The sequence below is a fragment of the Thalassophryne amazonica genome, chromosome 1 (genome assembly GCF_902500255.1).
Source record: "Thalassophryne amazonica chromosome 1, fThaAma1.1, whole genome shotgun sequence".
Taxonomy (NCBI): Eukaryota; Metazoa; Chordata; class Actinopteri; order Batrachoidiformes; family Batrachoididae; genus Thalassophryne; species Thalassophryne amazonica.
The window spans coordinates 35,625,882-35,653,433 of record NC_047103.1 but is presented as its reverse complement, the minus strand read 5'-3'; the positions used below and the strand labels follow the sequence as shown (position 1 = coordinate 35,653,433).

General features: G+C 42.5%; 2 protein-coding genes across 2 annotated transcripts in view; both read left to right on the top strand.

Annotated features, from left to right (window-relative positions):
• LOC117512111 overlaps positions 1–9,471 on the top strand; it is a 46,896-nt gene extending 37,425 nt beyond the window's left edge. The window contains exons 10-14 of the mRNA XM_034172442.1: positions 5,274–5,340; positions 7,597–7,722; positions 7,828–7,892; positions 8,162–8,222; positions 9,265–9,471. Coding sequence (XP_034028333.1) covers positions 5,274–5,340; positions 7,597–7,722; positions 7,828–7,892; positions 8,162–8,222; positions 9,265–9,387 — 442 coding nt within the window. The 3' untranslated portion in view covers positions 9,388–9,471. The remainder of the gene's footprint in view (positions 1–5,273; positions 5,341–7,596; positions 7,723–7,827; positions 7,893–8,161; positions 8,223–9,264) is intronic.
• Positions 9,472–17,305: 7,834 nt separating this feature from the next.
• Positions 17,306–27,552, top strand: part of LOC117508122 (disco-interacting protein 2 homolog C-like) — a 241,868-nt gene continuing 231,621 nt past the window's right edge. The window contains exon 1 of the mRNA XM_034167783.1: positions 17,306–17,658. Within this exon, the coding sequence (XP_034023674.1) occupies positions 17,580–17,658 (79 nt within the window). The 5' untranslated portion in view covers positions 17,306–17,579. The remainder of the gene's footprint in view (positions 17,659–27,552) is intronic.

Genomic DNA, 27,552 nt, shown 5'->3' with positions numbered 1-27,552 from the left:
CTTTCTCATGATTTTATTCACCTGTGTAAGGAGGTCAAGGGTCAGTGAGCTTACCAAACCAATTTTGTGTTCCAATAATTAGTGCTGAATGCATTCAGATCAATAAAATGGCAGAGGTGCCCAAATTTATGCACCTGCCTAATTTTAATTGTTCCACATTTTCTGTAAATACTAGAAACTTGATTTCACTTCTCAAATATCAGTGTGTTCATCTGCTATATGATATATTTAACTGAAATTTCTGATCCAGACAACCAATGATTTATAAAGGAAAATCATGAAAATTATCATGGGTGCCCAAACTTTTGCATACAACTGTACTTAATGATACATTACAGTTTTATGATGACTTTGAAAACAGGTTTTATTCAAAAGTTGTTCCTTACTTTTTAACTGTAACTGCTACCAATATCATTAGCTTTGTTTTTACTTACAAACATTTCACTTAAATCATGTAACGTCACTTTTTGATGACAACAAATTGTCCTTTAACATTAATTGTGTGTTTCACTGCCAGACATCTTACTGAAATGTAACCTGTGGGCTTCAGCACTACAACACCAGGAACAGAACTGAAATTGTTCATCACTAACTTTATTTATGTCTGTGAGCACTAAGCCTTTTTTGAAAATGTGAGGGCAGATTGTTTTTGATGAAAATAAGCTTCTCTGTGTTATTAGCTGTAAGCCTGTTTCTGTTTTTATCTACAATGTGTGACACTGAGCTAAACAGCATTTCACTCTCCACACTAATTTTTAACTTTTAGGGCCCCTTCACACATAACACGATTTAAATCAATTACCGCACGAAGGAGGAATTGCATGCCAATTGTAAAAAATCAGAGCTGCCTCCAACGCCTCATACACATGTCGCTACTGCCTCCGACGCCTTGTACACCTGTTGCTACAACTATTTGCGCACACCAGTGGCTGAGAGGCAGAGTGTGCCCTGTGAGAGCCCATTCGATCCCTCTCACAGCAGGTGTCATCCAAATTCCAGGTGATACACACAAACTTCTAACACCGCTCGCTTGGCACTTAGTAAATGTGTGGCCATTCGCGCTGTTAGCACAAAAACAGCAGATGATCACTTTCAAGCTGGATGTGAAGTTTGTCTAAGTGCTCCCACGAGTGTGGCTTTGCAAAAAGCAACACGCTTGTGTATCGCACATGTGTCAGTGTGGTTCAGCCCCCCCCACCCTGGCACGCCACATGTGTTGGGGGAGCGAGGTGGGCACACTTGCATAAAATGCTGATATGTATGCTGCCCAGACATGATCACATTGGGGCCGGACAGGCAGATCTGAGCGCACACAGCACAGCGAGGTGCCTGTCAGCTGCTGACCAGAGACTCACTGACAGCTCACATAATACAGAAAGACAGTGACACGTTGGTGTGTGCGCTAGACGGACAGGGGGTGTGGCCATCGCCAGCAGCAGCTGTTAAGATCTCTGGTTCTGGACGTCCCAGCTGGAGAACATGTACTGTGTTTGGACGGACATGAATTGTCCACTGTGACGCACATGTGTGTGCTTGCTGGCCTCATGTGGACATGCATAAAAACATATATCGCTTTTGCGATGGGCTGCGAGCAAGCACACAGCGCGCACATTGACAGGCTGCCCCAGGTGATACAGACCATCAGATCATAACATGCAGCGGGCGATCTAAATTTCACATCACCCACGTGAGCTCTGTTCCACATGACGTGGTGTCTGTCCTGTGGCACACCGTCAACAAGACACGCGTGTCAGGCCAGACACGCACACGAGGATGGCTGGACACACCGGACCAGTAGATGTGGACATGATAAGAGTACCCTGCTTCTCATTCATGTCATTTTATGACTGTACGTCTGTGACCACGGGTCATCTACAGAAAATTGCAGGTTTGAATCCCATGGGTGGCATGTATTTTTTTTCACAGCAGCTGCGTGATGTGGTTACACATGCTCCAGCTGCTCGCTCGTGCATGACACAGTTGCGTGCATGAAACTGTTGCAGCGGCATCGTTTGCGCCTGCCCGTTGGCTTGATGTTCATGGTTCGTGGTTCGCGATGTTCATGGTTCATGGATCGTGGTTCGCTCATACGAGCTGTTCCACCGTGATTCACCCTGATTTGTACTTATTCATACTATGTGTGAAGGGGCCCTTAATTAAGTACATTTATTTACATACACAAATATAAACCATAATTCTTTTTTCCAAAGGTGGAACATGTAATATTGATGAGCACGGTGTGCGCACACACACACACACACACACACACACGGTGTTGCGCGGCATCTCCACAACACACTGAGGCGAAACGGAGTAATTTTAACTTTATTTTATTTTTTCTTTGTGGATCATGGGATAATTTCCTCATGTTCAGACAGATTAGCCTGTTGCCTGTGGTAACTGAGACACTAACAAAGTTGCAGTGACTCAACTTCTTGCCCAAATTGCGGCTCGTGGAGGAGGAGGTTCAGAACGCAGCGCCACAAAGATTCTGTAAACGGATTACACCTGTTGCGTACTGAGCCGGTCTCCCATCAGCCTGAACACCCACACCAAGGTCTGAAACTAGCTCACCAACCTGATGGACAGTCTCCACCGCTGAAACCATGATCTGAATTCTGACAGAGGAACTGGTGCAAAGTGCCAAAGTCACAGAGGAGCTTTTTGCAGCCACACAAGGAATTAAAGTATTTTCAGATGTTGTTTTCCAAACTCAGTAGGCTTTGTGTGGATTATTTTTCTTATTTTTCTATCGTATGATGATGAATTCCACTGAAACAAACAGGTAGGACTTTTTATTTACTCTCTGTGTGTGAATTTACGCCACATGATGGACAGCGGCTTTCAGCCAATCAGTGGACAGCACTGATGGATGTATTTCGACTTATGAGTAAATTACATGAAAGTCTGTAAAAATCCATAAATTAGCTGCATCACTGTTTAAGTCGCAGTGTTCAAAATGTATGAAAAAAGAAGCGGTTTATAGTCCAGAAATTTTGGAGCGTGAGCATGAAAATCCCACACTGTTGACATCACGCTGCTGTAAAGGGGTACTGGGTCTCGGAGTATCTGAGACATTTTATGATTACAAGTATGAGTAAATGAATACGGTATTGGGCCGATACTCGATACTGGTATTGGGATCGGTGCATCCCTATGCTGGCCCAGTTATCTGCCTGGACCCAGGGCCGTTAAACAGTGTGGTGGATGCAGTGACATACAGCTGTTGAGGTGTTGTAAAGACAACAATCTGTCTCTCAGTATAGAAGAGACAAAGGAGATAGTAGTGGACTTCAGACTTTGCACCATTTGCCACTACTCATCGATGACTTAGTTGTGGAGAAAGTCAGCCACACAAATTTCCTCAGCGTTCACATTGCTGAGGACTTTTCCTGGACCACAAACACTGTCCACTTGGTCAAAATAGCACAGCAAAGGATGTACTTCCTCAGGATGCTGAGGCAGGATAGCTTCCCTGTTCCTATCCTTAGTAAGTTCCATAGGGGCACTATGGAGGGCATCCTGATGTACTGCATCACCTCTTGGTATGGCAGTTGTTGTCCCTCTGACAGGAAAACTTTGCAGAGTGTGGTAAGGACAGCTGAGGAGATCATCTGGGTCTCACTCCCCTCCCTTCAGGATATTTATGAGGACAGATGCAGGAAGAAAGCTCTCTGCATTGTAAAGGATTGTCACCATACAGCTCATGGACGGTTTGATCTTCTGCCATCTGGCAAGTGATGAACTCTATCAAAGCAGAGATGGCCAGCATGTGTAACTGTTTTTTCCTGGATGTCATAAGATTGTAAAACAGAAATTAGTCATTGCAACACTGAAAGGGTGGGGGGAGATAACGAAATTATATTAATGCTTTTCTTAGCTCTTGCACTGTTTACCCATTTAACTTTACCAAGGTCCCTTTGGTGCTTGCTTCTTTTGAATGAGGTTTCAGTTATGTTCTTAGGCATGTCCTTATTTGTGGATTTATGAACTCGCACATCCTCCCAGACTTGACTTGAATTGTGACACAGAGAATGTTTCATCCCCTATACCAGATTTCTAAGTAAGTCCCTTTGGCCCCTCCTTTGTTTTTTACTTGGGGTCACTACAGCAGATGTGAGGTGGATTTGCATGTTGATTTGGCACGTTTTACATCGGATGCTTCCTGATGCAACTCCACATTGCATGGAGAAATGTGGTAGGGGTGGGGTTTGAACCGGGAACCTTCAGCACAAAAACCAAGCACACTAACCACCTGGTCACCACCCGTATCTCTTTTCCACATTTCTGTGTCCTTAAATTCTTCATTTTCTATTTTAAACAAGATGCAATGGCATTATTATGCTCTTTATTATTACTTCTGCGGTACTTGCAGAAGTTTTAAATTACATTATATTGCTATTTTTTTTGGTTCTCCTGTTTTCTCCTGGTCACCACAGCAAATCTGGTATGATTCCACATGCTGATTTGACTAACTGAGGCAACTTCAAACATATAAGTAGAAGTCGGCACAGCTTCCTTGAACCAGGAACCTTCTTGTTGGGACCCATGTATTTACAGGCCCAGGGATGAATATACAAATAGACCAGGGGAGGTGATGGTCTAGTGGTTAAGGTGTTGGGCTTGAGTCCAGAAGATCATGGGTTCAAATCCCCGCCTGACTGGAAAATCACTAAGGGCCCTTGGGCAAGGTCCTTAATCCCTTATTGCTCCTGGTGTGTAGTGAGCACCTTGTATGGCAGCACCCTGACATCGGGGTGAATGTGAGGCATAATTGTAAAGCGCTTTGAGCATCTGATGCAGATGGAAAAGCGCTATATAAATGCAGTCCATTTAGACCATGAGCTCCTACACTGATCCCACAGAGTACTTGCCCTATATTTGTCTATCTGGCTGCTCTACTCGCACCTGAGTAAATTAACTGTGGTGTCTCCCAGCTCTTAATTGGTTGAGGACATTTAATTGAGTCAATTAGCTGTGGGTTGAGTAGAGAGAGTTAGAAGACATGCAGATCAGGTGACCTCCAGGAGCAGGTTTGGAGGCTGTGCCAAAACTGCATTTGTGATGCCAAAAAACAGCCTGTGGATGAGTGACACATGTGTCTTATGTGAATGTGGGTCTGACCAGAGATCAACACTATGATGTGTTGCAACACTCCAAAACTATGGCATGTTGCACATTCACAGATGTACTTGCAGAAGTTTTAAATTTACCTGTAGGTGGCACTGCAGACAGTTTACTGACATTCCTACCTGTTTGTCTTTACTTTGAAGGAAAGAAAACTTTGGCCAGAGGAGAAGAGGGAAGGGGGCACGACACATATCTGCTGGACACTGTGGTGTAAGTTGCCAGTGTAAATTTATTTGCAACTAGACGGTCACTCGCACACCTTACAAATATCCAGCATACCTCCAGAATATCCAACAAACCCTGAGAGACATGAAATGTGATTTTTGTTTGACTGGTGTCTGTGTGAAATTTACATATGGAATGCTTGCAGTTACACAAAAGCACAAAAAACAAAACAACAATAATAGTAAAATAAAATGCTATTTCCACCCCTTGATATGAATCTGAATTTTAATTATTTTGCACAACAGTTCACTGCAGGATTTATATATATATATATATATATATATATATATATATATATATATATATATATATATATATATATATATATATATATATATATATATATATACATACATACATACATATATATATATATATATATATATATATATATATATACATACATACATACATACATATATATATATATATATATATATATATATATATATATATATATATATATATATATATATATATATATATATATATATATATATATATATATATATATAGGAAGGAGAACCGGTGCTTTGTTCAAGAGGAGGTGAGAGCAGTGGTGGAGGAGACAAGAGCCTGCAAGGCAGGGAATGAGGCAGCAGGGGGCGTGGACAAGGTGGGACAACGCGGTTGAGAGGAAGGTGATCTGGTCTGAGATCTGGAGATCCGTATTAAGTTCCTCATCCAGGCAGTGTATGATGTTCTTCCTAGCCCATCTAACCTGCACATATGGGGCATAACAGGAACACCAGCATGTCCATTGTGTTCCAAGTGAGGTACCCTAGAGCACATCCTCAGCTGCTGTACAATGGCACTTGGAGAAGGACGATACCGGTGGAGGCATGATCAAGTCCTTAAGACCATCACTGAAGCTATCAGCACTGGACTGGTGTGGGCAAAGCAGTTCCGTCCCTCCAAGAAATCCATTGCCTTGTCAGAGCTGGGGAGCAGGCAGGCCCGGTCAGAAGATCGCAGGCAGGCATCCTGACTTCTGCTAGAGACTGGCTGCTGCTGGTGGACCTCAAATGACAGCTGAAGTTCCCCAGCCACATTGCTGTCACCACCCTCTGACCACACATTGTCCTTGTGTCAGAGTCAACCAGGCAAGTCATGCTACTGGAGCTCACAGTTCCATGTGAAGACCGCTTGGAGGAAGCATTTGAAAGGAAGCTCTCTAAGTATGCGGGGCTGGTCAGCAACTGACAGCAGGCTGGATGGAGAGTGAGATGCCTCCCAGTGAAGGTCAGATGCAGAGGTTTCGCCGCCTGTTCCTTTGTCAGAGCCTTAACCAGTTTAAGCATCGAAGGAGAGCGAAAGAGGAGAGCCATCCACAATACCATCAAAGCAGCAGAGAGGGCCTCAAGATGGCTGTGGCTCAAGAGAGGAGAGCCATGGAGTCGTGGTAGCTAGTTAGCCATCTGGACACAAGCTGGGGTATGATCAACCCCAGATGGGTCACCTGGTTGAGGGTGTATGATGTTGAAAGACCCGAAACACTCAGTGATTCCAGGAACATCACTGATGATGTGTCCAGTAGCATCAGTAGATGTATTTACACAGGTGACTTAAGCAGTGGGTCACCCCTTTGAATCTCGACTGCTTGAGGTTTCTTCCTTAAAATTATCAGAGGGAGTTTTTTTGTTTCCACTCTCGCCTGTGTGCTTGCTCTGGGGATTGGTAAGGTTCGACTTTACTTGTGCGAAGCGCCTTGAGGCAGCTTTGCTGTGATTTGCTGCTATATAAATTAAATAAATTGAACTGAATTTTATATATATATTTGTCCTTTTTTCAACCAGGTAAACACCTCATTGAGATTAAAAATGTCTCTTCCAAGCAGCACAAAAACAAGAGACATAACATACAACAAATATATATACTGTCATAAAAACAGCAGGTTGCCGAGTGGGATAAAGAGTTGGACTACCAATATGTCAACCTGGGTTCAATTCCCGGTCACCTGACTGCATCTTTGGACAAGACACATTGTCTGCTTTGTCGCAGTCCACCCAGCTGTCAAAGGTTGCCAGCCTTAGCTGGGGAAGTAATCTGTGATGGGCTGGCGTTCCCGTCCAGGGGGAAATCATTCACTCTCCTCTGCTTCTTTCTATGGAATCCAGGGATAAGCTCCAACTAGCCTCAGGGCCCGTATAGAAATGACTAACTTCTGGTCACAAAGCCACCAAAGGCGATCCTTTATTCACTCTTGGGAAATGATGTGTGACACTACATCTGTTCATACAGAATCAACCAACCCCATCTGCCCGTCGCCAGCCATCCCCTCTGTGTGGTGAACAGTGGGACTCATCCTTTCCTCCTCTCTCCTCCTCAAACAACAACATGGAAAGAGTACCCACAACTGAACACAAGGTAACCGTCTCTCTGTGAGACACACTGTGGCTCTGAAACTCACTTCCAAACCTTCATCTACAAATACAAGTGCGTAGCACTGATGGTTAAATTGGTTCACCTCAGGATGCAGGCACAAACAGAAGACCGGTGGGGAAGATTCCCGAAGACCATCAGCCTAACCTGCAGCTGTAAGTACTGACTGGATGGCAGCAAGAGGAGGTGGATTTTTGACATGTCACACGTGCTAAAACTGTATTACTGATGATCATAGATATTTAAAAATGCATGCTGCACTCCACATTTCTTTAAATGAGTGCAACTGCAGCTGATCCTTCTTCTTGTCCGGCTACTATGAATCATATGAGCACAATGTTTCCCATAAGATTTGCAGTGCACGTGCTCTGTGCAGGATCATCACTGTTTTTATATTGTGATGGATCCCTTTGTCGCCCCACAGGAATGTGGAATTCAGTGCATACATGAGTTGTGAGGCAAAACCAGCTCAGGAACCAGATGTGGTAAGTTCAGTTCAGCAAATATTTGTAAAACCGCAATATTACAGTAAATCCAGCTTTAAATTTCTCAAACTGATGAAGTGCACAGTGATGCTTTAGCTGAATGATTTGAAACAAAAGAAAAAACTTTTTTACATTGTGGAAAAACATGTATGGCATATTTCTTTTACTGCAGTGAGTTGCTTATGAATGGAAAATAAATGGAAGTGATCATGTTGAAATATTTTTTGGAGTGCAGTGATGAAAGAACAAACATGGTGAGAGAGCACAGATGCCAAACCAGCAATTCAAAGTATTAGGCATGTAGAGAAATTTTCACAAGGACTTTTATAGAGTCAGGTTCACTAATAATAGATTATCTAAACCCATATACATTAAACTTGCCATTTTCCTACATTGTAATTGTGTCCCAATTCAGAGTCTGCACCCATCTAAGGGCTGTGTCCCACAAAGCTTTTCAGGCTTCATCCCTTTAGACACAACTGAGATTCTGAAATGAGACGGTCTAGCCTGGGGAGTGTTTTGCTGGTGCCCTCACCCCCCCGATGATGATGATGTTGTAATCATCAGTATGATGATTGATTACAACATTAGAGGCGTGCGGCCACTGAATTGGGACACTGTGTTAGCATGGGGCCTGACATTTGACTTCGACCTCTGACCTTGACCATTGACCTTGACCTAACCAAAATCACTTCTTTCCATCCATAGGATAAATGTACCTGCCAAGTGTGTGATAAAAATTGGATTAGGTGTTCCTGAGATATCTTGCTAATATATATATATATATATATATACACAGACTAACATAATCAGAAGAGAGTATACATCTGCATAGGGGGGCCTGCTCATTAGAACTGAATGTGTTACAGTATTGAGAACTGAAAAATGGGAATTGACCACAGCCCCGGTGGTCAGAGGAACGTCCCTTTGGTCATAAAATAATTATAATAAATACAAAGTAAAAACATAATAGATCCTTACGTTTTGAAAACCTGGAATGTACAGTTAGTCAAAAACTCTTCTGTGCTTTCTGATTGGCCAGGAGTCCAAAAAGCCAAGCTATGCTGAGGTGTGTCAGAGAGATCTGGTTCAGCCAGCCACCGACCACGCCTCCTCAGGAACAGGAACAGAGCCCATCGCCGACCTCTCCCGGCCTTCTGACTGATGCCCAGAAGCACGACGACAACTTTACATTGCTGCCTTGCACGTGTCTTACACAACACAAACAACCTACACTTTTAATGAAGAATGCAGGGACACTGTAAAAAAATAATAATAATAATAATAATTTGTTGACTTCAGTTCATTCAAATCATCTTGATGCTGCAAGATGACCAAGTTAAATTACATACAGTCTACAGTGAACTGCTTCTGACTTCTTTAACATACAGTAGTGTTCAGAATAATAGTAGTGCTATGTGACTAAAAAGATTAATCCAGGTTTTGAGTATATTTCTTATTGTTACATGGGGAACAAGGTACCAGTAGATTCAGTAGATTCTCACAAATCCAACAAAACCAAGCATTCATGATATGCACACTCTTAAGGCTATGAAATTGGGCTATTAGTAAAAAAAGTAGAAAAGGGGGTGTTCACAATAATAGTAGCATCTGCTGTTGACGCTACAAACCCAAAACTATTATGTTCAAACTGCTTTTTAGCAATCCTGTGAATCACTAAACTAGTATTTAGTTGTATAACCACAGTTTTTCATGATTTCTTCACATCTGCGAGGCATTAATTTTGTTGGTTTGGAACCAAGATTTTGCTTGTTTACTAGTGTGCTTGGGGTCATTGTCTTGTTGAAACACCCATTTCAAGGGCATGTCCTCTTTAGCATAAGGCAACATGACCTCTTCAAGTATTCTGACATATCCAAACTGATCCATGATACCTGGTATAGGATATATAGGCCCAACACCATAGTAGGAGAAACATGCCCATATCATGATGCTTGCACCACCATGCTTCACTGTCTTCACTGTGAACTGTGGCTTGAATTCAGAGTTTGGGGGTTGTCTCACAAACTGTCTGCGGTCCTTGGACCCAAAAAGAACAATTTTACTCCCACAAAATATTCCTCCATTTCTCTTTAGGCCAGTTGATGTGTTCTTTGGCAAATTGTAACCTCTTCTGCACATGTCTTTTACTTAACAGAAAGACTTTGCGGGGGATTCTTGCAAATAAATTAGCTTCACACAGGCGTCTTCTAACTGTCACAGCACTTACAGGTCACTCCAGACTGTCTTTGATCATCCTGGAGCTGATCAGTGGGTGAGCCTTTGCCATTCTGGTTATTCTTCTATCCATTTTGATGGTCCATTTTCTTCTACGCATTTCTGGTTTTTTGGGGTTTTTTTTGTCAATTTTAAAGCATTGGAGATCATTGTAGATGAACAAACTATAATTTTTTGCACCTGCGTATAAGTTTTCCCCTCTTCAATCAACTTTTTAATCAAACTACGCTGTTCTTCTTAACAATGTCTTGAACGTCCCATTTTCCTCAGGCTTTCAAAGAGAAAAGCATGTTCAACAGGCGCTAGCTTCATCCTTAAATAGGGGACACCTGATTCACACCTGTTTGTTCCACAAAATTGACGAACTCACTGACTGAATGCCACACTACTATTATTGTGAACACCCCCTTTTCTACTTTTTTTTTTTTTTTTTTACTAATAGCCCAATTTCATAGCCTTAAGAGTGTTCATATCATGAATGCTTGGTCTTGTTGGATTTGTGAGAATCTACTGAATCTACTGGTACCTTGTTTCCCATGTAACGATAAGAAATATACTCAAAACCTGGATTAATCTTTTTAGTCACATAGCACTACTATTATTCTGAACACTACTGTATGCATCATATTTTAACCCTTTAGCGCCCGCCCTCAAACGAGGTTGTGCTCCCCAGTTCATTTGGGTTTTGCCAACTGAAGCAGTTTATTGAGTTGGTTTTATAGTTAATGCTGCCAACCTGGTTGTGATCTTTTTTTTTATGTGTACTCTCTCTTTTGTTTTATTTACTTTTATTGTATTTGTTGAGTGCAGGGCTGCATTTTAGATTTTTTGTGGATTGTAGATGACACTACCACTTTGATGCTTAATGTTTGTTTTTGTTGCTGTACAGATTTTTTTAAAATACATTGCCATAATTACTCATATAGGTCCACTATGTGCATATGGGTATTTAATGTTTTTATCTGAAATATTAGCAAATATTAAAACTTATTGGACAGTTTTTCTATTGAGATATTCAGGTCAAAAATTAAATAATAACACTTTTGGAGGATCTTACTTGTGGCTGATTGGATTTTACTCATCCTGCAGTGAAAGTGAAGTTGAAGAATATTCCCTTTAAAGTGCACTGTAGTAACAGTTATATCGCAATTTATGGTAAATGTTTGCTTTATTCACCAGCACATTGTAAGAGGTCCATGCTTATAAATACGAGGTCTGTTAGAAAAGTATCCGACCTTATTATTTTTTTCAAAAACCATATGGATTTGAATCACGTGTGATTGCATCAGACATGCTTGAACCCTTGTGGGCATGCGAGAGTTTTTTCACGCCTGACGGTTACGTCATTCGCCTGTGGGCAGTCTTTGAGTGAGGAGTGGCCCACCCTCTCGTCGATTTTTTCATTGTTTAGGAATGGCTGAGAGACTGTTGCTTTGTTTGATCAGTTTTTTCAAAGCTGTAAGGCACAACTGAGGACACCATTCGATAAATTCAGCTGGTTTTCGGTAAACATTTTAACGGCTGATGAGAGATTTTGGTCTGTAACTGTCGCTTTAAGGACGGTCCACGGTGCCTGACGGCGATCTGCGCTTCGAGGCGGCAGCGTCTCGCCGTTTCAAGTTGAAAACTTCCACATTTCAGGCTCTGTTGACCCAGGAAGTCGTCAGAGAACAGAGAACTTTCAGAAGAAGTCGGCATGAGGAGTTTATTCGGACATTCCATTGTTAACGGACATTTTGTAATGAAAGAACGTGCGGGCAGAGTCGCATGTCGGGCCGGACCCGACCGCAGGGGGTCGCGACAGGAAAAACACCTCCGTTGGAAACCTTAACGGACAAGTTGGAACATGCCCAAGGTGTTAAACAATTTCTCAGTTACTCACTTGTTGAAAGCCATCAAAAGCTGCCTGAATTTTACAAATGGTTTTCAACATGGAGGTGTTTTTCCTGTCGCGGCGCACACAGATTCGCCGAGTCGTCACGGAAACGACTCGGCGAATTTGCGCGCACGTCTTTCATTACAAAATGTCCTTAAACAGTGGAATGTCCGCATAAAGTCCTCATGCCGGCCTCTTCTGAATCTTCTCTGTTTTCTCACGACGTCCTGGGTGAATTAAGCCTTAAATTAGGATGTTTTCAGGTCGAAACAGGCCGACGACGGCGCCTGGAAGCGCTGCAGGACGTCCCGCTCCGTGGGACGTCCTTACAGCGACAGAAACACCCCATAATCTCTCATCAGCCGTTGAACCTTTCACCGAAAACCAGCTAAACTTCTCGAATAGTGTCCACTCGGATATCCCTCACAGGTCCAGAAAAAATTTTGATAAAGCAACGCGCCGTCTCTAGCAGCGTGTGAAACAAAGGAATTCAGCCGAGAGGGCGGGACCACATCTCACTCAAGGCCTGCCCACAGGGAAATGACATCACCGACACACGTGAAAAAAACTCACGCATGCGCACGAGGATTCAAGCATGATTGGTGTAATCGCACGTCATTCAAATCCATATAGTTAAAAAAAATAAAAGTGTCAGTTTCTTATCTAATAGACCTCATATGTGTACTTCACTGAAATACAGACAAAATGTAATAAAATTGCTTCAATTGGTAACACTCACATGATTAAGTTTGCCCAAATTATGTTATCAAGTTGGCATAAATTTACTTGTTAATTTGCATCACCCTAATTAATTTGATTGTTGCAGTTTGTAACCCATTATCTTGTTGGTCAAACAATTCTTTTCAGAGTTTTCAGAGTCACAGTTACATAACAGATTTGCTCTATCAGCTTGTTTAGTTTTGCCATTTTGATTTGTCTCTGTGAACTTTGTTTCATTAAGGACTTTGACATCTGGAATTCAAATTCAGTAAACTTGATGTATTGGTTGTTTTGTTTTATATCCCCCCCCCCCCCCCCCCCCCCCCCCACCCCCCCCCCCCCCCCCCCCCCCCAAAAAAAGAAAAATTAACAAAAATTTCTGTCCAGAGGATTTTTGAATAAGTTACATAATTATGCCTGTGTGTGTTTTGTATCAAATTATGACCAACATAAACAACTGATTTTAAAAAGGATTCAAAATTTATCTCTTCCACCAAATAAATAAATAATTGCTGGACCAACTTAAAGTGCTTCAATTGATAACACTCATTTGAATTAAGTTGATTCAGTCTAACTTAATAAGAAGTATTTGCAACAATATGTTAACTTAATTTGGACACCTTTAATTAATTTCTGTGTTACCAACTGAATTAATTTAATTGGGCTTGCTCTTTTTCAGTGTACACTGAATAAAAAGAACTGTCAGACCAACATAATAAAGTGGTTCAAACACTCAAATTAATTAAGTTAATCCAAATTAACTTTATGCCAACTTGTTAACTTAATTTACACTAACAACATTTATTTGAGTTACTCATTGAACCAATTTACCAGCTGGTCTGCTCTGTGTAAGCCTGATCCCGTCAGATCTTAGAACCTAAGCAGTGCGGGGCCTGCGGCTGTGTGTGTTTCTCCAGGTTACAGTGGAGTTGCGTCAGGAAGGGCATCTGGCGCAAAACTTGTGCCAAATACCGATGCGGTTCTGGCTGTATCCACTGTGGCGACCCCAAACAAAAGATGGGAGCAGCCGAATGGACAACAACAACATTAAAGCAATTTCATTACACTTTATATTTTTCTGCAAATATACCAAATTGCTGACCTGCTGCTTTAATTCAACAAATTCTTTGTGTCAAAGGTGAAAGCAGGTTCAGAAAAAAATGTTCAGTGGGATCAAATATAAATTTGATATTTTTGAGTAATTTAACGCCAAAATCTGCTTTATAGCAGTGGAGACTTGATAATCAATGGATTTTGTTGTTTTAGGTCATTACCATGGTAAGGTGTTACCATGTCATATCTGGTAACTGATTTGATGCCACAATTAAGGTTGTACTTGGTAAATGTTTCAAGAGTAAAGTGAACTTTACAGTGAGTACAGGTGCCCCAGTCCAAAGTGTAAAATCAACTCTGTCATAGTGTTAGATCAGGTTGACCACCTGTAATAAATCTAATTCATACTGTAGTAGAGTTGATTCGAGTTAATTTGACATTATTTGGAGTGGGGTCGTATGTACTCACTGCAGAGTCTATGTTACTCTGGGCATTTTACTGTGTGCAGTTTGTGAGATACAACATTAATGGTTGTACCACACAGACACACAAGTAGAATATTGTGCACTATGTGAATTAAATTTTTGTTATTTTCATTTTATTATTATTATTATTATTATGAATGTGGGTCATATAACTTTAAATGTAAAGCAGTTTTCATGCAGGAGGAGCGCATGAATGACTGATACATTTCATCTATGTAAATATTGAGCAAATAAACCATGCAAAAAAGCCTTATTTGAAATTATTTGTTGTCAATTGGTTTTAATTGTTGTTAATACGTTTTCCTCTTATGTCTAAAAAATTCCTTTAAGAATTTGTTTATTTCTTTATTTTTTTACTGTGATGATGTGATTTCTAATGGTGCCATCACTTATATTCACCCTCTCACAAAAATCCAAGCACCATTAAAATGGTTCTTTAATTTATCCAGCAGATGGCAGCTGAGTCACATTCTGAATCTACTTCTGGCTTCATTACTTGTTTACAATAAAGATGATTGGGTTTTTCATAGAATAAGTCTGTTGAATAAATGAATACAAAGTATTACATGAGCAAAGTCATTTAGCATGATGCAGCATGTAAGTGCCTCAGTGTTGAGAACCTAAGTGGCTGGAGAAGGCCAAGGGGATGCCTACATTTCACGTGGCTGGTGCAGATGATCAGTTTTTGACATGAAGATTGACCAGTTGTCTGCCCAGGTAGTTGCCATTCAGGATTCAGGATGTGGCAACTTGTTACATTTATTGTTTTGAGTCTTTCAAGGAAATTGGTTCATTTTGATGTGTGAGCTTTTTTTAACTGTGAATCCTTTTGTGAAGAAATTGCTTCCTTTGGTTTTAAAGTCTTAAAAACACCATTTCTGTAATGACAACATGTAAAATATTGACCGTAGGTGAGGGTCTGGTCGTGTGTGTTTGTCTATATGTGGTCCTGCGATGGACTGGTGTCCTGTCCATTGTGTACCTCACCTCTCACCCTATAACTGCTGGGATAGACTCCACCCCCTCCGTGACCCTTAATTGGAGTAAGCAGGTGCAGAATATTAATGTACCCTAAACCCATTCTCCTAACCTATGCCTGTGGTTTACACAAAATGTTGAAAAAGCAAAGCAAAACAAAATCTAAATTAAATTAAGCTAAATCAAAAACCAAAATAATCAAAAAGATTTGAATGTAAAAGATTAGAAGGGAAAAGTGCATTGGATGTGTACTTTTAATATTTATTTCCAGGTATGGGCAGAGTTCAGCTAATCAGCTAGCTAATTAACAAAGCTGACTTTTCATGAGTACATTAACTTTTCAATTAACTTTGAAAATCATTTGTGCTAGTTTACCCTTAACTAAATTTAATAACTTTAAGTCAGCCAACATTTCTCTGAATAAGGTTTAATGAACAAAATTGTAATTTATAAACCTAGAATACTTTTGCCCACACTGACATCACATACCCACAATTCCGTGTGCAACACATGGACTCCATACTGAAAAAAATTGCCAACAACTAGAGTTGTCGTGGAAACGATTTGCCCACTGAAAAGAGATATTCAATCTTGATGTTAAAATTTACATGCTCCTTCTGCAGTGCCAAAGAGGCGAGTATTGGCTACATTATTTAAATAGTCACTGGGTTAATGCCATGGACATAATACCAGAACTTCAGTGTTTGTGATTTGGTGTCTGTTTGGCCAAACATGAGCCAAACTTACTTGCATGTGGACTTGTGTCTTGATATTAGCTGTTGTGCAGAGTGCAGCCACTACACACACACACACACACACACACACACACACACACACACACACACACACACACACACACACACACACACACACACACACACACACACACATATAGTATAACTGTTTAAAAACTGACCAGCCTGTGTGGAATAAAATTTGGCAGATTTGCTGCTAGTTGGTAAAAAGGAGTTTTAGTCATTAGGGATTGTGGAAAAGTCGCTAAATCTAGCTAAATTGGCAACACTGATGGACAGCCAAGTCAGAGTATATGCACTAAGTAGATTATTGAAATGATTTTCCATGTGTACCTTTATTGTTTAATATTTTTCATTTATGGAAACTGAATAATTTTATGTATTTATTCTTTACATCTTGATGCATCATGTGATTGTAGCATGGTACCTTTTCAGGAACCACCAGGTTTCTAAGCTACAACATATTAAAATTTCACTTCTTTATGTGTGTTTTTCAGGGTTTTAGATTCCCCCCCCCCCCCCCCAAAAAAAAATCCTCCAACGCCAAAGCTAAGTTTAGCAGCTTCACCTCAATCTTTTAGTTTTTTAGTGATTTATCATTTTAGCCGTGGGTTTAGCACTAACAGTTAACATTTCAGATCGAGGATTAGCGGTTATCGAAGCTAACTTGTAGGCTAGCTGTTCCCGCCACCGTGGTTCCCGCCACTATTTATTTCCGTTTTGTTTTGTCTGCAGGAGGCTAATGAGTTGTACTGCAACTGGCCACTAGGGGGAGATACGTTTTGACTTCGCCCGAACTGTCCGTCTTTCTTGTTACAGGACATTCAGCAGCCGCGCCGCCTGTCGGTGATGAGTGGAACTCCTGCCACCTCCTACTCCGTAGAGTCACGTGACCCCAGCGGCAAGAAGAAACAGCAAACGGCGCTGTGACTGTGTGGCTGCGCGCGCGCCCCATCATCATCCTCAACACCAGCACAGAAAGAACCGCAGCGAGAACCGACCGAGCTCCGGGTCCAGGACCGATTAATGGAACCGGGCGCCATGGCGGGCCCGTGTTAAAGCGAGAACACCACATTTTTATCCCCTTTGTTCTCCCTCGACGCCTCGTAGCCTTCTCGCGCCTCCGCCGAGGAGGGGCCGCCGCGGAGAAGCTCTCCTTTCCGAGCAGAGCAGCAGCAGGAGGAGGAGGAGGAAGAGGAGGAGGAGGAAGAAGCAGCGGAGCCCGGCGGGGTTTTTCTAGCCTACGAGCCGAATGGCGGACCGTGAGGCGTCGCCGATACCGTTGGAGATCCGAGCTCGTCTGGCGGAGCTGGAGCTGGAGCTGTCAGAGGGTAAGAAACTGATTTTTATACATGTGATTAAAGCTGTTTCAAGCCTCCTTTTTCCTCTCCTCTTGTTTCCTCGTTAAACCGTTATCTCACCATCGCCATCCTCACCAAACACACCGGGGGGTCAGATACCTACTAACGGAATCTAAAGCGTTCATTCCTGCGCCCCCCCTCCTCCTCCTTCACCGCCTCCTCCTCCTCCTCCCCTCGTCTCCTCCCATCCAGATGTTTGTCAGACATGCACCGGCCTGGCCAGCTCTCTGTAGCCGGGTGAGGATGCGGGGGCAGAGCGCGGAGCCGCTGCGGCTCCTCTTTGTCTTTGTGAAGAACACACGAACGCCGGGCCGCCCGCCTGTTTTGGATCGAACCCGGATCAAGCCCCGAGTGTTTGACCTTGAGATGTTGACATAACTAGCCTACTACCTGTTTGTATGAGTGTGCGCGCGCGTGTGCGTGGACACTAATAGCGCTGTGTGATGATGCGACGCAGGACCAGTCTGGCTTTGATGGCCAACATCCTGCCTTCCTGTTTTTTTGTGGCTTTTGCAGAGGAGCTCAACATGAGGAGGAGGAGGAGGAGGACGATGCCTGGGAATGTTTTTACCTCCTTCCACTGCCACCTTTATAACCACTCACACACACTGTCTTTGTGGGCCACTGAATCTCAGTCACAGCAGTCCACCCTGCTGGTATTTCAGTACATCTCAGATAGGAACAGGGCTTTTCTCTCAGCCTTATATAATGGAGACAGCATATTTTATTCATACAGGCCCGGGAAGGCCAGCACTCTGAGCAAAGAAGCCCAGATCCACGCTGGATATGAGCCACCTTGTTGCCTTCAAGGATAACTTACTTTGTTTTTTTAATAAGCGAGTCACATTAAAACCTTGTTAGCAATCAAACCTCTAGATCAGTGTTTCACAAATGTTTTTCACAACAAATACCACTGAACCAATAAATAAAATCTCACCGATGACCTACCTACCAAAATATTCAAAAGCAATAACAATTTACATACTAGTTGGGTTAATAGTGAAAATAATACATATATGATACTATCCGTTAGACTTTGGAGTCATTTGTAAACAGTGTGAGAAACACTTTTCAGTTAGAATATGAGTTGAAGTTATATTTTGCCAATATACTCATGGACCACTAGGGGTTGCTTACAGACCACCAGTGGGCCAGGTACCATATTTTGAGGAAGACTGCTCTACTCATCTTTGACCATTGCTTCACCTATGATGAATCTTGTTTTTTGGGGGAAAGTTTTATTTTGTAAAGAAGTAGTAATGAAAGAGTGAAAAGGACAGTCATCAGAGTTGCAAAAATCCATCAGTTTTGTTTCTTCTACAGTGGAATCGGCATGTTGAATTGGCACAAGTTTTGCACCGGATACACATACGTACTGTCACAACTCCAGTGGTACACTGAGAATGGGCCATGAAACAGACACCTTTATTTTGGGAAGCAAAAAACCCCTGAGAAAACTCCAAAATAAACATACGTAAAATAATGTAAGTACCCCTGCCTTGGCACTGTTAGCTCTTCAGCAGCACAGTGTAAGGTATTCGCATGACATATTTTGTATAATATCATGCCAAAGGCTGAGTGTGGTGTTTTGTGCATATTCCCACAAATTTCCATGCGCAGAGTGCATTTTGCATTTAACATTCAGAAATGCAATTTTTTTCAGTGATATCATCGTAACGCTGTCTAATTTCATATGGATATGTATGAATATTTTTTTTATTTTTTTCCATTGTTTTTACACTTACTGCACAGCTTGTTTTTGTGTCCACCATAAAGATAGATAGGGCCCTATCTATCTATCCATCTATCCATCCATCCATCTCTCTGTCTATCTACTTACCTACAGTGAGGCAAACAAGTATTTGATCCACTATCATTTTTGCAAATTTTTCCACGTACAAAGAACGGAGAGGTCTGTAATTATGTATCGTAAGTACAGTTCAACTGTGAGACACCAAATCTAAAAAGAAAAATCAGAAAATCACATTCATTTGCATTTCATTGCATGAAATAAGTATTGGATCACCTACCAACCGGCAAGAATTCTGTCTCTCACAGACCTGTTAATTTTTCTTTAAGAATCCCTCCTATTCTGCCCTCTTTAGCTGTATTAATTGCACCTGTTTGAACTTGTTAACTATATAAATGACACCTGTTCACACACTCAATTCAGTCCCACTCCAACCTGTCCACCATAGCCAAGACCAAAGAGCTGTCAAAGGACACCAGGGACAAAACTGTAGACCTGCACATGACTGGGATGGGCTACAGGACAACAGGCAAGCAGCTTGGTGAGAAGACAACTGTTGGTGTAATTATTAGAAAATGGGAGAAACAAAAGATGCCTGTCAATCTTCCTCAGTTTGGGGTTACTTGCAAGATCTTGCCTCGTGTGGTAAGGATGTTTCTGAGAAAGCCCAGAACTACAAGGGAGGACCTGGTCAATGACCTGAAGAGGGACCACAGTCGCAAAGATTACATTAGTAACACACGAGGCCGTCATGGTTTAAAATCCTACAGGCCACGCAAGGTCTCCCTGCTCAAGCCATCACATGTTCAGGCCCGTTTGAAGTTTGCCGGTGACCATCTGGATGATCTAGAGGAGGCATGGGAGAAGGTCATGTGGTCAGATGAGACCAAAATAGAGCTTTTTGGAATCAACTCCACTTACCATGTTTAGAGGATGAGAACTACCCCAAGAAAACCATCCCAACCATGATGCATGGGGGTGGAAACATCTTTTTGGGGGATGCTTTTCTGCATAGGGGACAGGACGACTGCACTGTATTGAAGGGAGGATGGATGGGGTCATGTATTGCGAGATTTTGGGAAACAACCTCCTTCCCTCAGTAACAGCATTGAAGAAGGGTCGTGGCTGGGTCTTCCAGCATGACAATAACCTGAAACACACAGGCAGGGCAACTAAGGAGGGGCTCTGATAGAAGCATTTCAAGGTCCTGGAGTGGCCAAGTCAGTCTCCAGAACCGAACTCAATAGAAAATCTTTAGAGGGAGCTGAAACTCAAAATGTGAAAGATCTGGAGAAACTCTGTATGGAGGAGTGGACCAAGATCGTGCTGCAGTGTGCAAACTTGGTCAAGAACTACAGGAAACGTCTAACCTCTGTAATTGCAAACAAAAGTTTCTGTACCAAATATTAAGGTCTATTTTTCTATTGTATCAAATACTTATTTCATGCAATAAAATGCTAATTAATTATTTAAAAATAATACAATGATTTTCTGAATTTTTTTTAGATTCTGTCTCTCACAGTTGAAGTGTACCTATAATAAAACTTACAGACCTCTCCATTCTTTGTAGGTGGGAAAACCTGCAAACTCGACAGTGGATCACATGCTTATTTGCCTCACTGTCCCTGCCTGGTGAAGATTCACTGTCACTTACTATTTGCCTTGAGTGAATGTCAGCTATGACACACTATGGTGCTCATCCTTGAGCATGATCCAAGACACAGCTGCCTCATTATCCAGGACTGCAGCAACAGTTAAAGACCAAGGGGTCACCTACATTTCTCCAGGCTGTGACAGATAGATGGCTACATTCAGGAGGTGGCAGTGGACGAGTAGTCTGCCTGTCTGGTTACAAATCAAGAAGACTTAGGGTGGTTTCATGGATGCATTCATGTGTGGTACCATGTTCCTAGACTTGAGAGATGACTAAATGATAAACCAGTTTCAGTTGTTTGACCTTAACTGTAGTTTCCATTTCCCATAATGGAGTATATTCTCATTCAGATTTCTAACTAGAAAAGTGTAAATACTGAATTATCTGGCGTGAAAAGAATTACATTTATTCACACAAACAATCAGGAATTTACAAATTAATTAATCAGTATTGGTTGTAGAAAACCTGTAAACAATCAAAACGCTTCATTCCAAACTCCTTTTTTTATTATTATGCTGATCAACAGCCTTATTCATAAAAGCCTGAATTTCCTCTCACTGAAGTAAAACTATGGCAGCTGCAGCCCTGTTGGAGCTCCTATTCCAGCTCAGAGTGTTTATCAGAGCAGAACCTGCCGCTGGCAGATGTTATTAATGACAGTAACGGCAGGAGGAAGTTGAACCGTCATGCTCAAACCTCAGACAGCGTGAAACAGTCCGAACACTGAGGTGACTGACAGTTACTGTGGATAACAACGGGACGAAGCCTGACAGGCCTGAATATGATGGACGTGGCAGCGTGGACAGTGCACGTTTGTGCTTCTGTCAATAGTATTCATTGAAACAGAGTGTCATAGTGTCTGTCACTGTGGTGATCGTATGTTCATTACAAAATAGAAACTTAGTGTGATTGTTGGACGTGATTGGTTGTTGGAGAGGAGAAAACTTGAGAAAACCAGGAGCTGTGTCTGTTTCGTTAGTCAGGAAACAGAGCAAAAAGGGAGAAGCTGAAAGGCCTTACATACTAGGGGGTGGAGTAACGCATATTCGTACAGATCCACGGACTTAGCCCTGGCAAATGTAGTGTGAGATTCCACAACTCACCAGCCAAGAAGAATGAATGAATTTTTGAATGAATAAATTTATTTATTTGGCACACAGATGAACAACAATAAAGACAATAACAAAACATAAAAAGAACAACGTACAGAGAACCCGTGTAGCTGAAAGGGTGAAGGCAGCAGCAAGGCTTATAAATATCCTCCCCTTATGCCGCGTTCACACTGGGCGAGACGAGACGCCACAAATTCGATGGTGGCACAGACGCGCCACCATCGCCTGGTGTGTCGCTCTGCTTTCGCTGTGAAAATTCGCCCCAGTGTGTCATCAAATAGGAGGAGCTTCCATTCCGCTCACCAGCTCCAGTTGTCAGTCAAGTTAACATGACGGACCTTGATCACATGGAACGAGTTGCTGTGCTCTTAATTGTTGTGGAAAGCTGACAAACGTCACCAGCGGTGCCGTCCCTGGGTACACAACATCCTCATGAGACGTTCCCTAATCGGGGAGTATCATTATTTGCTGCAGGAGCTGCGTCTGGATGACGGCCGCTTTCAGCGGTCCTTCCGCCTCTACAGGACCCAGTTTGAGGACCTCCTGTCCTGTTCACACGTGCACATGTAAACAATTAAAAAAAAAACTCAGCTGCCGCTGCTGTGGTGCTGCTGCTCGCTCTGTCATAATTGTGTTTATAAACCAGTCGCCATTTGTTTTTATTATACATCTATGTAGTTAATAAATAAAATAATCTTCATGGACTATTTGCTCGTGCGCACGTGAAAAAAAAAAACTCCGCTGCCGCTGCTGTGGGGCTGCAGCTCGCTCTTCCCCCAAACTCTGTCACCATTTGTTTTATTATATATCTGTGTAGTTAATAAATAAAATAATCGTCAAGGACGATTCGCTCGCGTGCGCACGTGACAAAAGAAAACTCTGCTGCTGTGGGGCTGCAGCTCGCTCTTCCCCCAAACTCTGACATAATTGTGAAATAAAGGACAAAAGGGACTTAAGTCCTGCTCACAGGCTGGCTACTAGAGACAGGACATGTTCACATCCAACTCAGTCAAACTCCAGACATCTCCACGTCACTACATATTCAGTCCCTGATTGGTCATCGTGACGCGACAAGACGAAAAAGTTCAGAATTTTCAACTTGGGGAGGAGGGTGACGCGACGCGATATCGCGCCACAAACGCGCCAATCGCTCAAAATCGCTTCACTCGCGTCGCTTCATTTGCGTCCGTCGCGTGGCTTGGCGCCACAACGCCTTCTTCCATAGGGCTTACATGGCAACCTGTTGCTGCTGTCGCTCGCGTCGCGCCCGGTGTGAACGTGGCATTATACCAGTGGTGTCCAAACTATTCCAGAAAGGGCCGAGAGGGTGCAGGTTTTCTTTGCAGCCACTGACTCCAGCAGATGATTTCACTGATTAACATCACTTTGAGCAGGTGGGATGAGTTCATCAGTGAAATCACCTTCTGGAGTCAGTGGCTGCAAAGAAAACCTGCACCCTCTTGGCCCTTTCTGGAATAGATTGGACACCACTGCCTTATACCATAAAAAGTAAACAATGTATACATATATAAATGTATGTACTCATAACAATACAAAAATGTGCATGAACAATTAAACTTAATCACTAAAATTTCAAAACCTAACCAAACAAGTAATAGTGCACAATCCCAAGCACAGTGACAAAAATGGTAAACCTAATCCTTCAAACTATAATTTGTAAATATATTCTTTTTGTAAAGCCTTTTAAAACCAACCAATGTACCAAGTATTTTAATATTATCAGGACAGTTATTCCAGATATTAAAACTCTAATGGAAACACAATGACTTTTTACTGGAGGTGATCCGGTGGATGGTACGTCCTATATCAGCCCAGTCTCGTGTTTTTTTTTCGTGCTCCCATGACGAAATGAGTCAAATTTTTGTGACTTTTTTTTAAACTCACTATTCCTAAACCTACTCCTACCCCCGACCCTAACCTTAACCATAACCTAATCTTACTCTTTCCCCCCACCCTAACCGTAACCACCCCGACCCCCCACTTCACTTTTAATTTCGTGCAGCCATCACATAATGAATTACAATGAATTCGTGCTGCTGTGACGAAAATGAGGCGCTTTTCGTCACAATAACACAAACCAATAAATTAATGTATATTTCGTGCTGCTGAATCACGACTTGCTGTGAGACCAGGTTGCCTATACAGGCGCTGAGGCCCATCAGACTGGTGCTTATCCCTAAATACTGTAGTGTGAGTCTTCCAGTCTACCTGGATGGGATACCAGTGCAAGTTACTTAAGTTACTTCTGCAGCTAAGATTGGCACCTGTTTACAGCTAGGTGGACTGTGACAGTGCAGATAAAGTGTGTTTTTTAAGAACGTAGACAGGTAGTATAAGCGGAGATACGAGGTCTGTTAGAAAACTATCCGACGTTTTTATTTTTTGCAAAAACTATATGGATTTGAATCGTGTGATTGCATCAGCCAAGCTTGAACCTTCGTGCGCATGCGTGAGTTTTTTCACGCCTGTCGGTTGCGTCATTCGCCTGTGAGCACGCCTTGTGGGAGGAGTGGTCCAGCCCCCTTGTCGGATTTTCATTGTCAGGAAATTGGCTGATCGACTGCCGCTTTGCTTCATCAAAATTTTTTCAGAAAGTGTGAGAGAGAGCCAAGTGGAAACCATTTGGAAAATTCAGATGGCTTTCGGTGAAGATCTTATGGGGATCACAGAGATTAAGGACAATTACAGCTGGATTAAAGACGGCCCACAGCGGCGGATGGCGCTGACAAAAAATCTCCTGTAACAGTGGAATGTGCCGTTCATTTCCAAAGTAAACGCTTTGTTGATCTGGGACGTCGTCTGACTACCACAGAAATGGCAGAAGAGTTTGACATCAGCACTTTTTCAGTATGAAAAGACGTGCGGAGGACTTTGCGCATCGGGACGGAGGTGCAGGGCACAAAACAAAAAGCAAAGCCGTGACATGTTGTGGCATGTCCAGCTCGTCCACAATTTCTCGGATAGTCACACGACTGAAAAGCCACCAAAAGCCGTCTGAATTTTCCAAATGGTGCAAGAGCTGGGCATGTTAGGACTTGTCCTGTGAGACCAACACGGAGGTGCTTTTGTCCCGCGCCATGAGCGGCTCCGTGGTGAATTTCTCCGCTCCTCTTTCCATTACAAAAACTCCTGTAACAATGGAATGTGCCGAAAAAGTGCTATGTCCAGCTGTCTTGCCATTTCTCTGGTAGTCAGACGACGTCCCGGATCAACAAAGCGTTCACTTTGGAAATGATCTGGTCGTTTGAGCCTGTCGATCGCCGCTCGGTGCGCGGGGCGCCATCCACCGCTGTGGGCCGTCTTTAATCCAGTTGTAATTGTCCTTAATCTGTGTGATCCCCATAGGATCTTCACCGAAAGCCATCTGAATTTTCCAAATGGTTTCCACTTGGCTGTCTCTCACACTTTCTGAAAAAATTTTGATGAAGCAAAGCGGCAGTCGATCAGCCAATTTCCTGAGGCGTGCTCACAGGCGAATGACGCAACCGACAGGCGTGAAAAAACTCACGCATGCACACGAAGGTTCAAGCTTGGCTGATGCAATCACACATGATTCAAATCCATATAGTTTTTGCAAAAAATAAAAAGGTCGGATAGTTTTCTAACAGACCTTGTACTTTGATTTGAACCCCACTCCATAGATTGGTAGTCAAAGTCCTTTTCTCTACAGCGAGAAGAAGAAAATGAATGAAGTCCTATATAGGCTTTGAGGCCCACTGATGCTGGTGCTAATCCCCGGATTCCGTAGCGTGAAGCAGATGACTATGATTCGTCCTGGACAGGACATTATTATTCTATTTTTTTTAGTTTTTTTTTTAATTTTTTTATTGGATTTTTACACCAATAATACAGAATACGGGTATACAAACTATATACGAGGTCTGTCAATAAAGTATAGGTCCTTTTTATTTTTTTTCAAAAACTATATGGATTTCATTCTTCATTCATATGTTTTTACATCAGACATGCTTGAACCCTCGTGCGCATGCGTGAGTTTTTCCACGCCTGTCGGTGACGTCATTCGCCTTTGAGCACTCCTTGTGGGAGGAGTCGTCCAGCCCCTCGTCGGAATTCCTTTGTCTGAGAAGTTGCTGAGAGACTGGCGCTTTGTTTGATCAAAATTTTTTCGAAACCTGTGAGACACATCAAAGTGGACACGGTTCAAAAAATTAAGCTGGTTTTCGGTGAAAATTTTAACAGCTGATGAGAGATTTTGAGGTGATACTGTCGCTTTAAGGACTTCCCACGGTGCGAGACGTCGCGCAGCGCTCTCAGGCGCCGTCGTCGGCCTGTTTCAAGCTGAAAACCTCCACATTTCAGGCTCTATTGATCCAGGACGTCATGAGAGAACAGAGAAGTTTCAGAAGAAGTCGGTTTCAGCATTTTATCCGGATATTCCACTGTTAAAGGAGATTTTTTTAATGAAAGACGTGCGGGCGGATTGCAGCGTCGGCTCACAGCCACCGCGACGCTCCGCCACAGGAAAAACACCTCTGTTGGAAGCCTTAAGGACAAGTTGGAACATGTCCAGCTGTTAAACAATTTCTCATATACTCACTCCAATGAAAGCCATCAAAAGCTGCCTGGATTTTAGAAATGGTTATCAACATGGAGGTGCTTTTCCTGTGCCGCCGCACCGCGCCAGCTGCGTCCCGACGCGCGGACCCGTCCGCACGTCTTTCATTAAAAAAATCTCCTTTAACAGTGGAATATCCGGATAAAATGCTGAAACCGACTTCTTTTGAAACTTCTCTGTTCTCTCACGACATCCTGGATCAATAGAGCCTGAAATGTGGAGGTTTTCAGCTTGAAACAGGCTGACGACGGCGCCTGGGACCCCTGCGCGACGTCTCGCTCCGTGGGAAGTCCTTAAAGCGACAGTATCACCTCAAAATCTCTCATCAGCTGTTAAAATTTTCACCGAAAACCAGCTTAATTTTTCGAATCGTGTCCACTTCGATGTGTCTCACAGGTTTAGAAAAAATTTTGATCAAACAAAGCGCCAGTCTCTCAGCAACTTCTCAGACAAAGGAATTCCGACGAGGGGCTGGACGACTCCTCCCACAAGGAGTGCTCACAGGCGAATGACGTCACCGACAGGCGTGGAAAAACTCACGCATGCGCACGAGGGTTCAAGCATGTCTGACGTAAAAACATATGAATGAAATCCAAATAGTTTTTGAAAAAATAAAAAGGACCTATATTTTAATGACAGCCCTCGTATGCATTTTTTTTTTAAAGAACAGAACGGAACCAACCTTCTACGGTGCACAGCACAATCATACCTGAGTAATAAAATATTGAGAAAAAAAAAAACACAAAAAAAA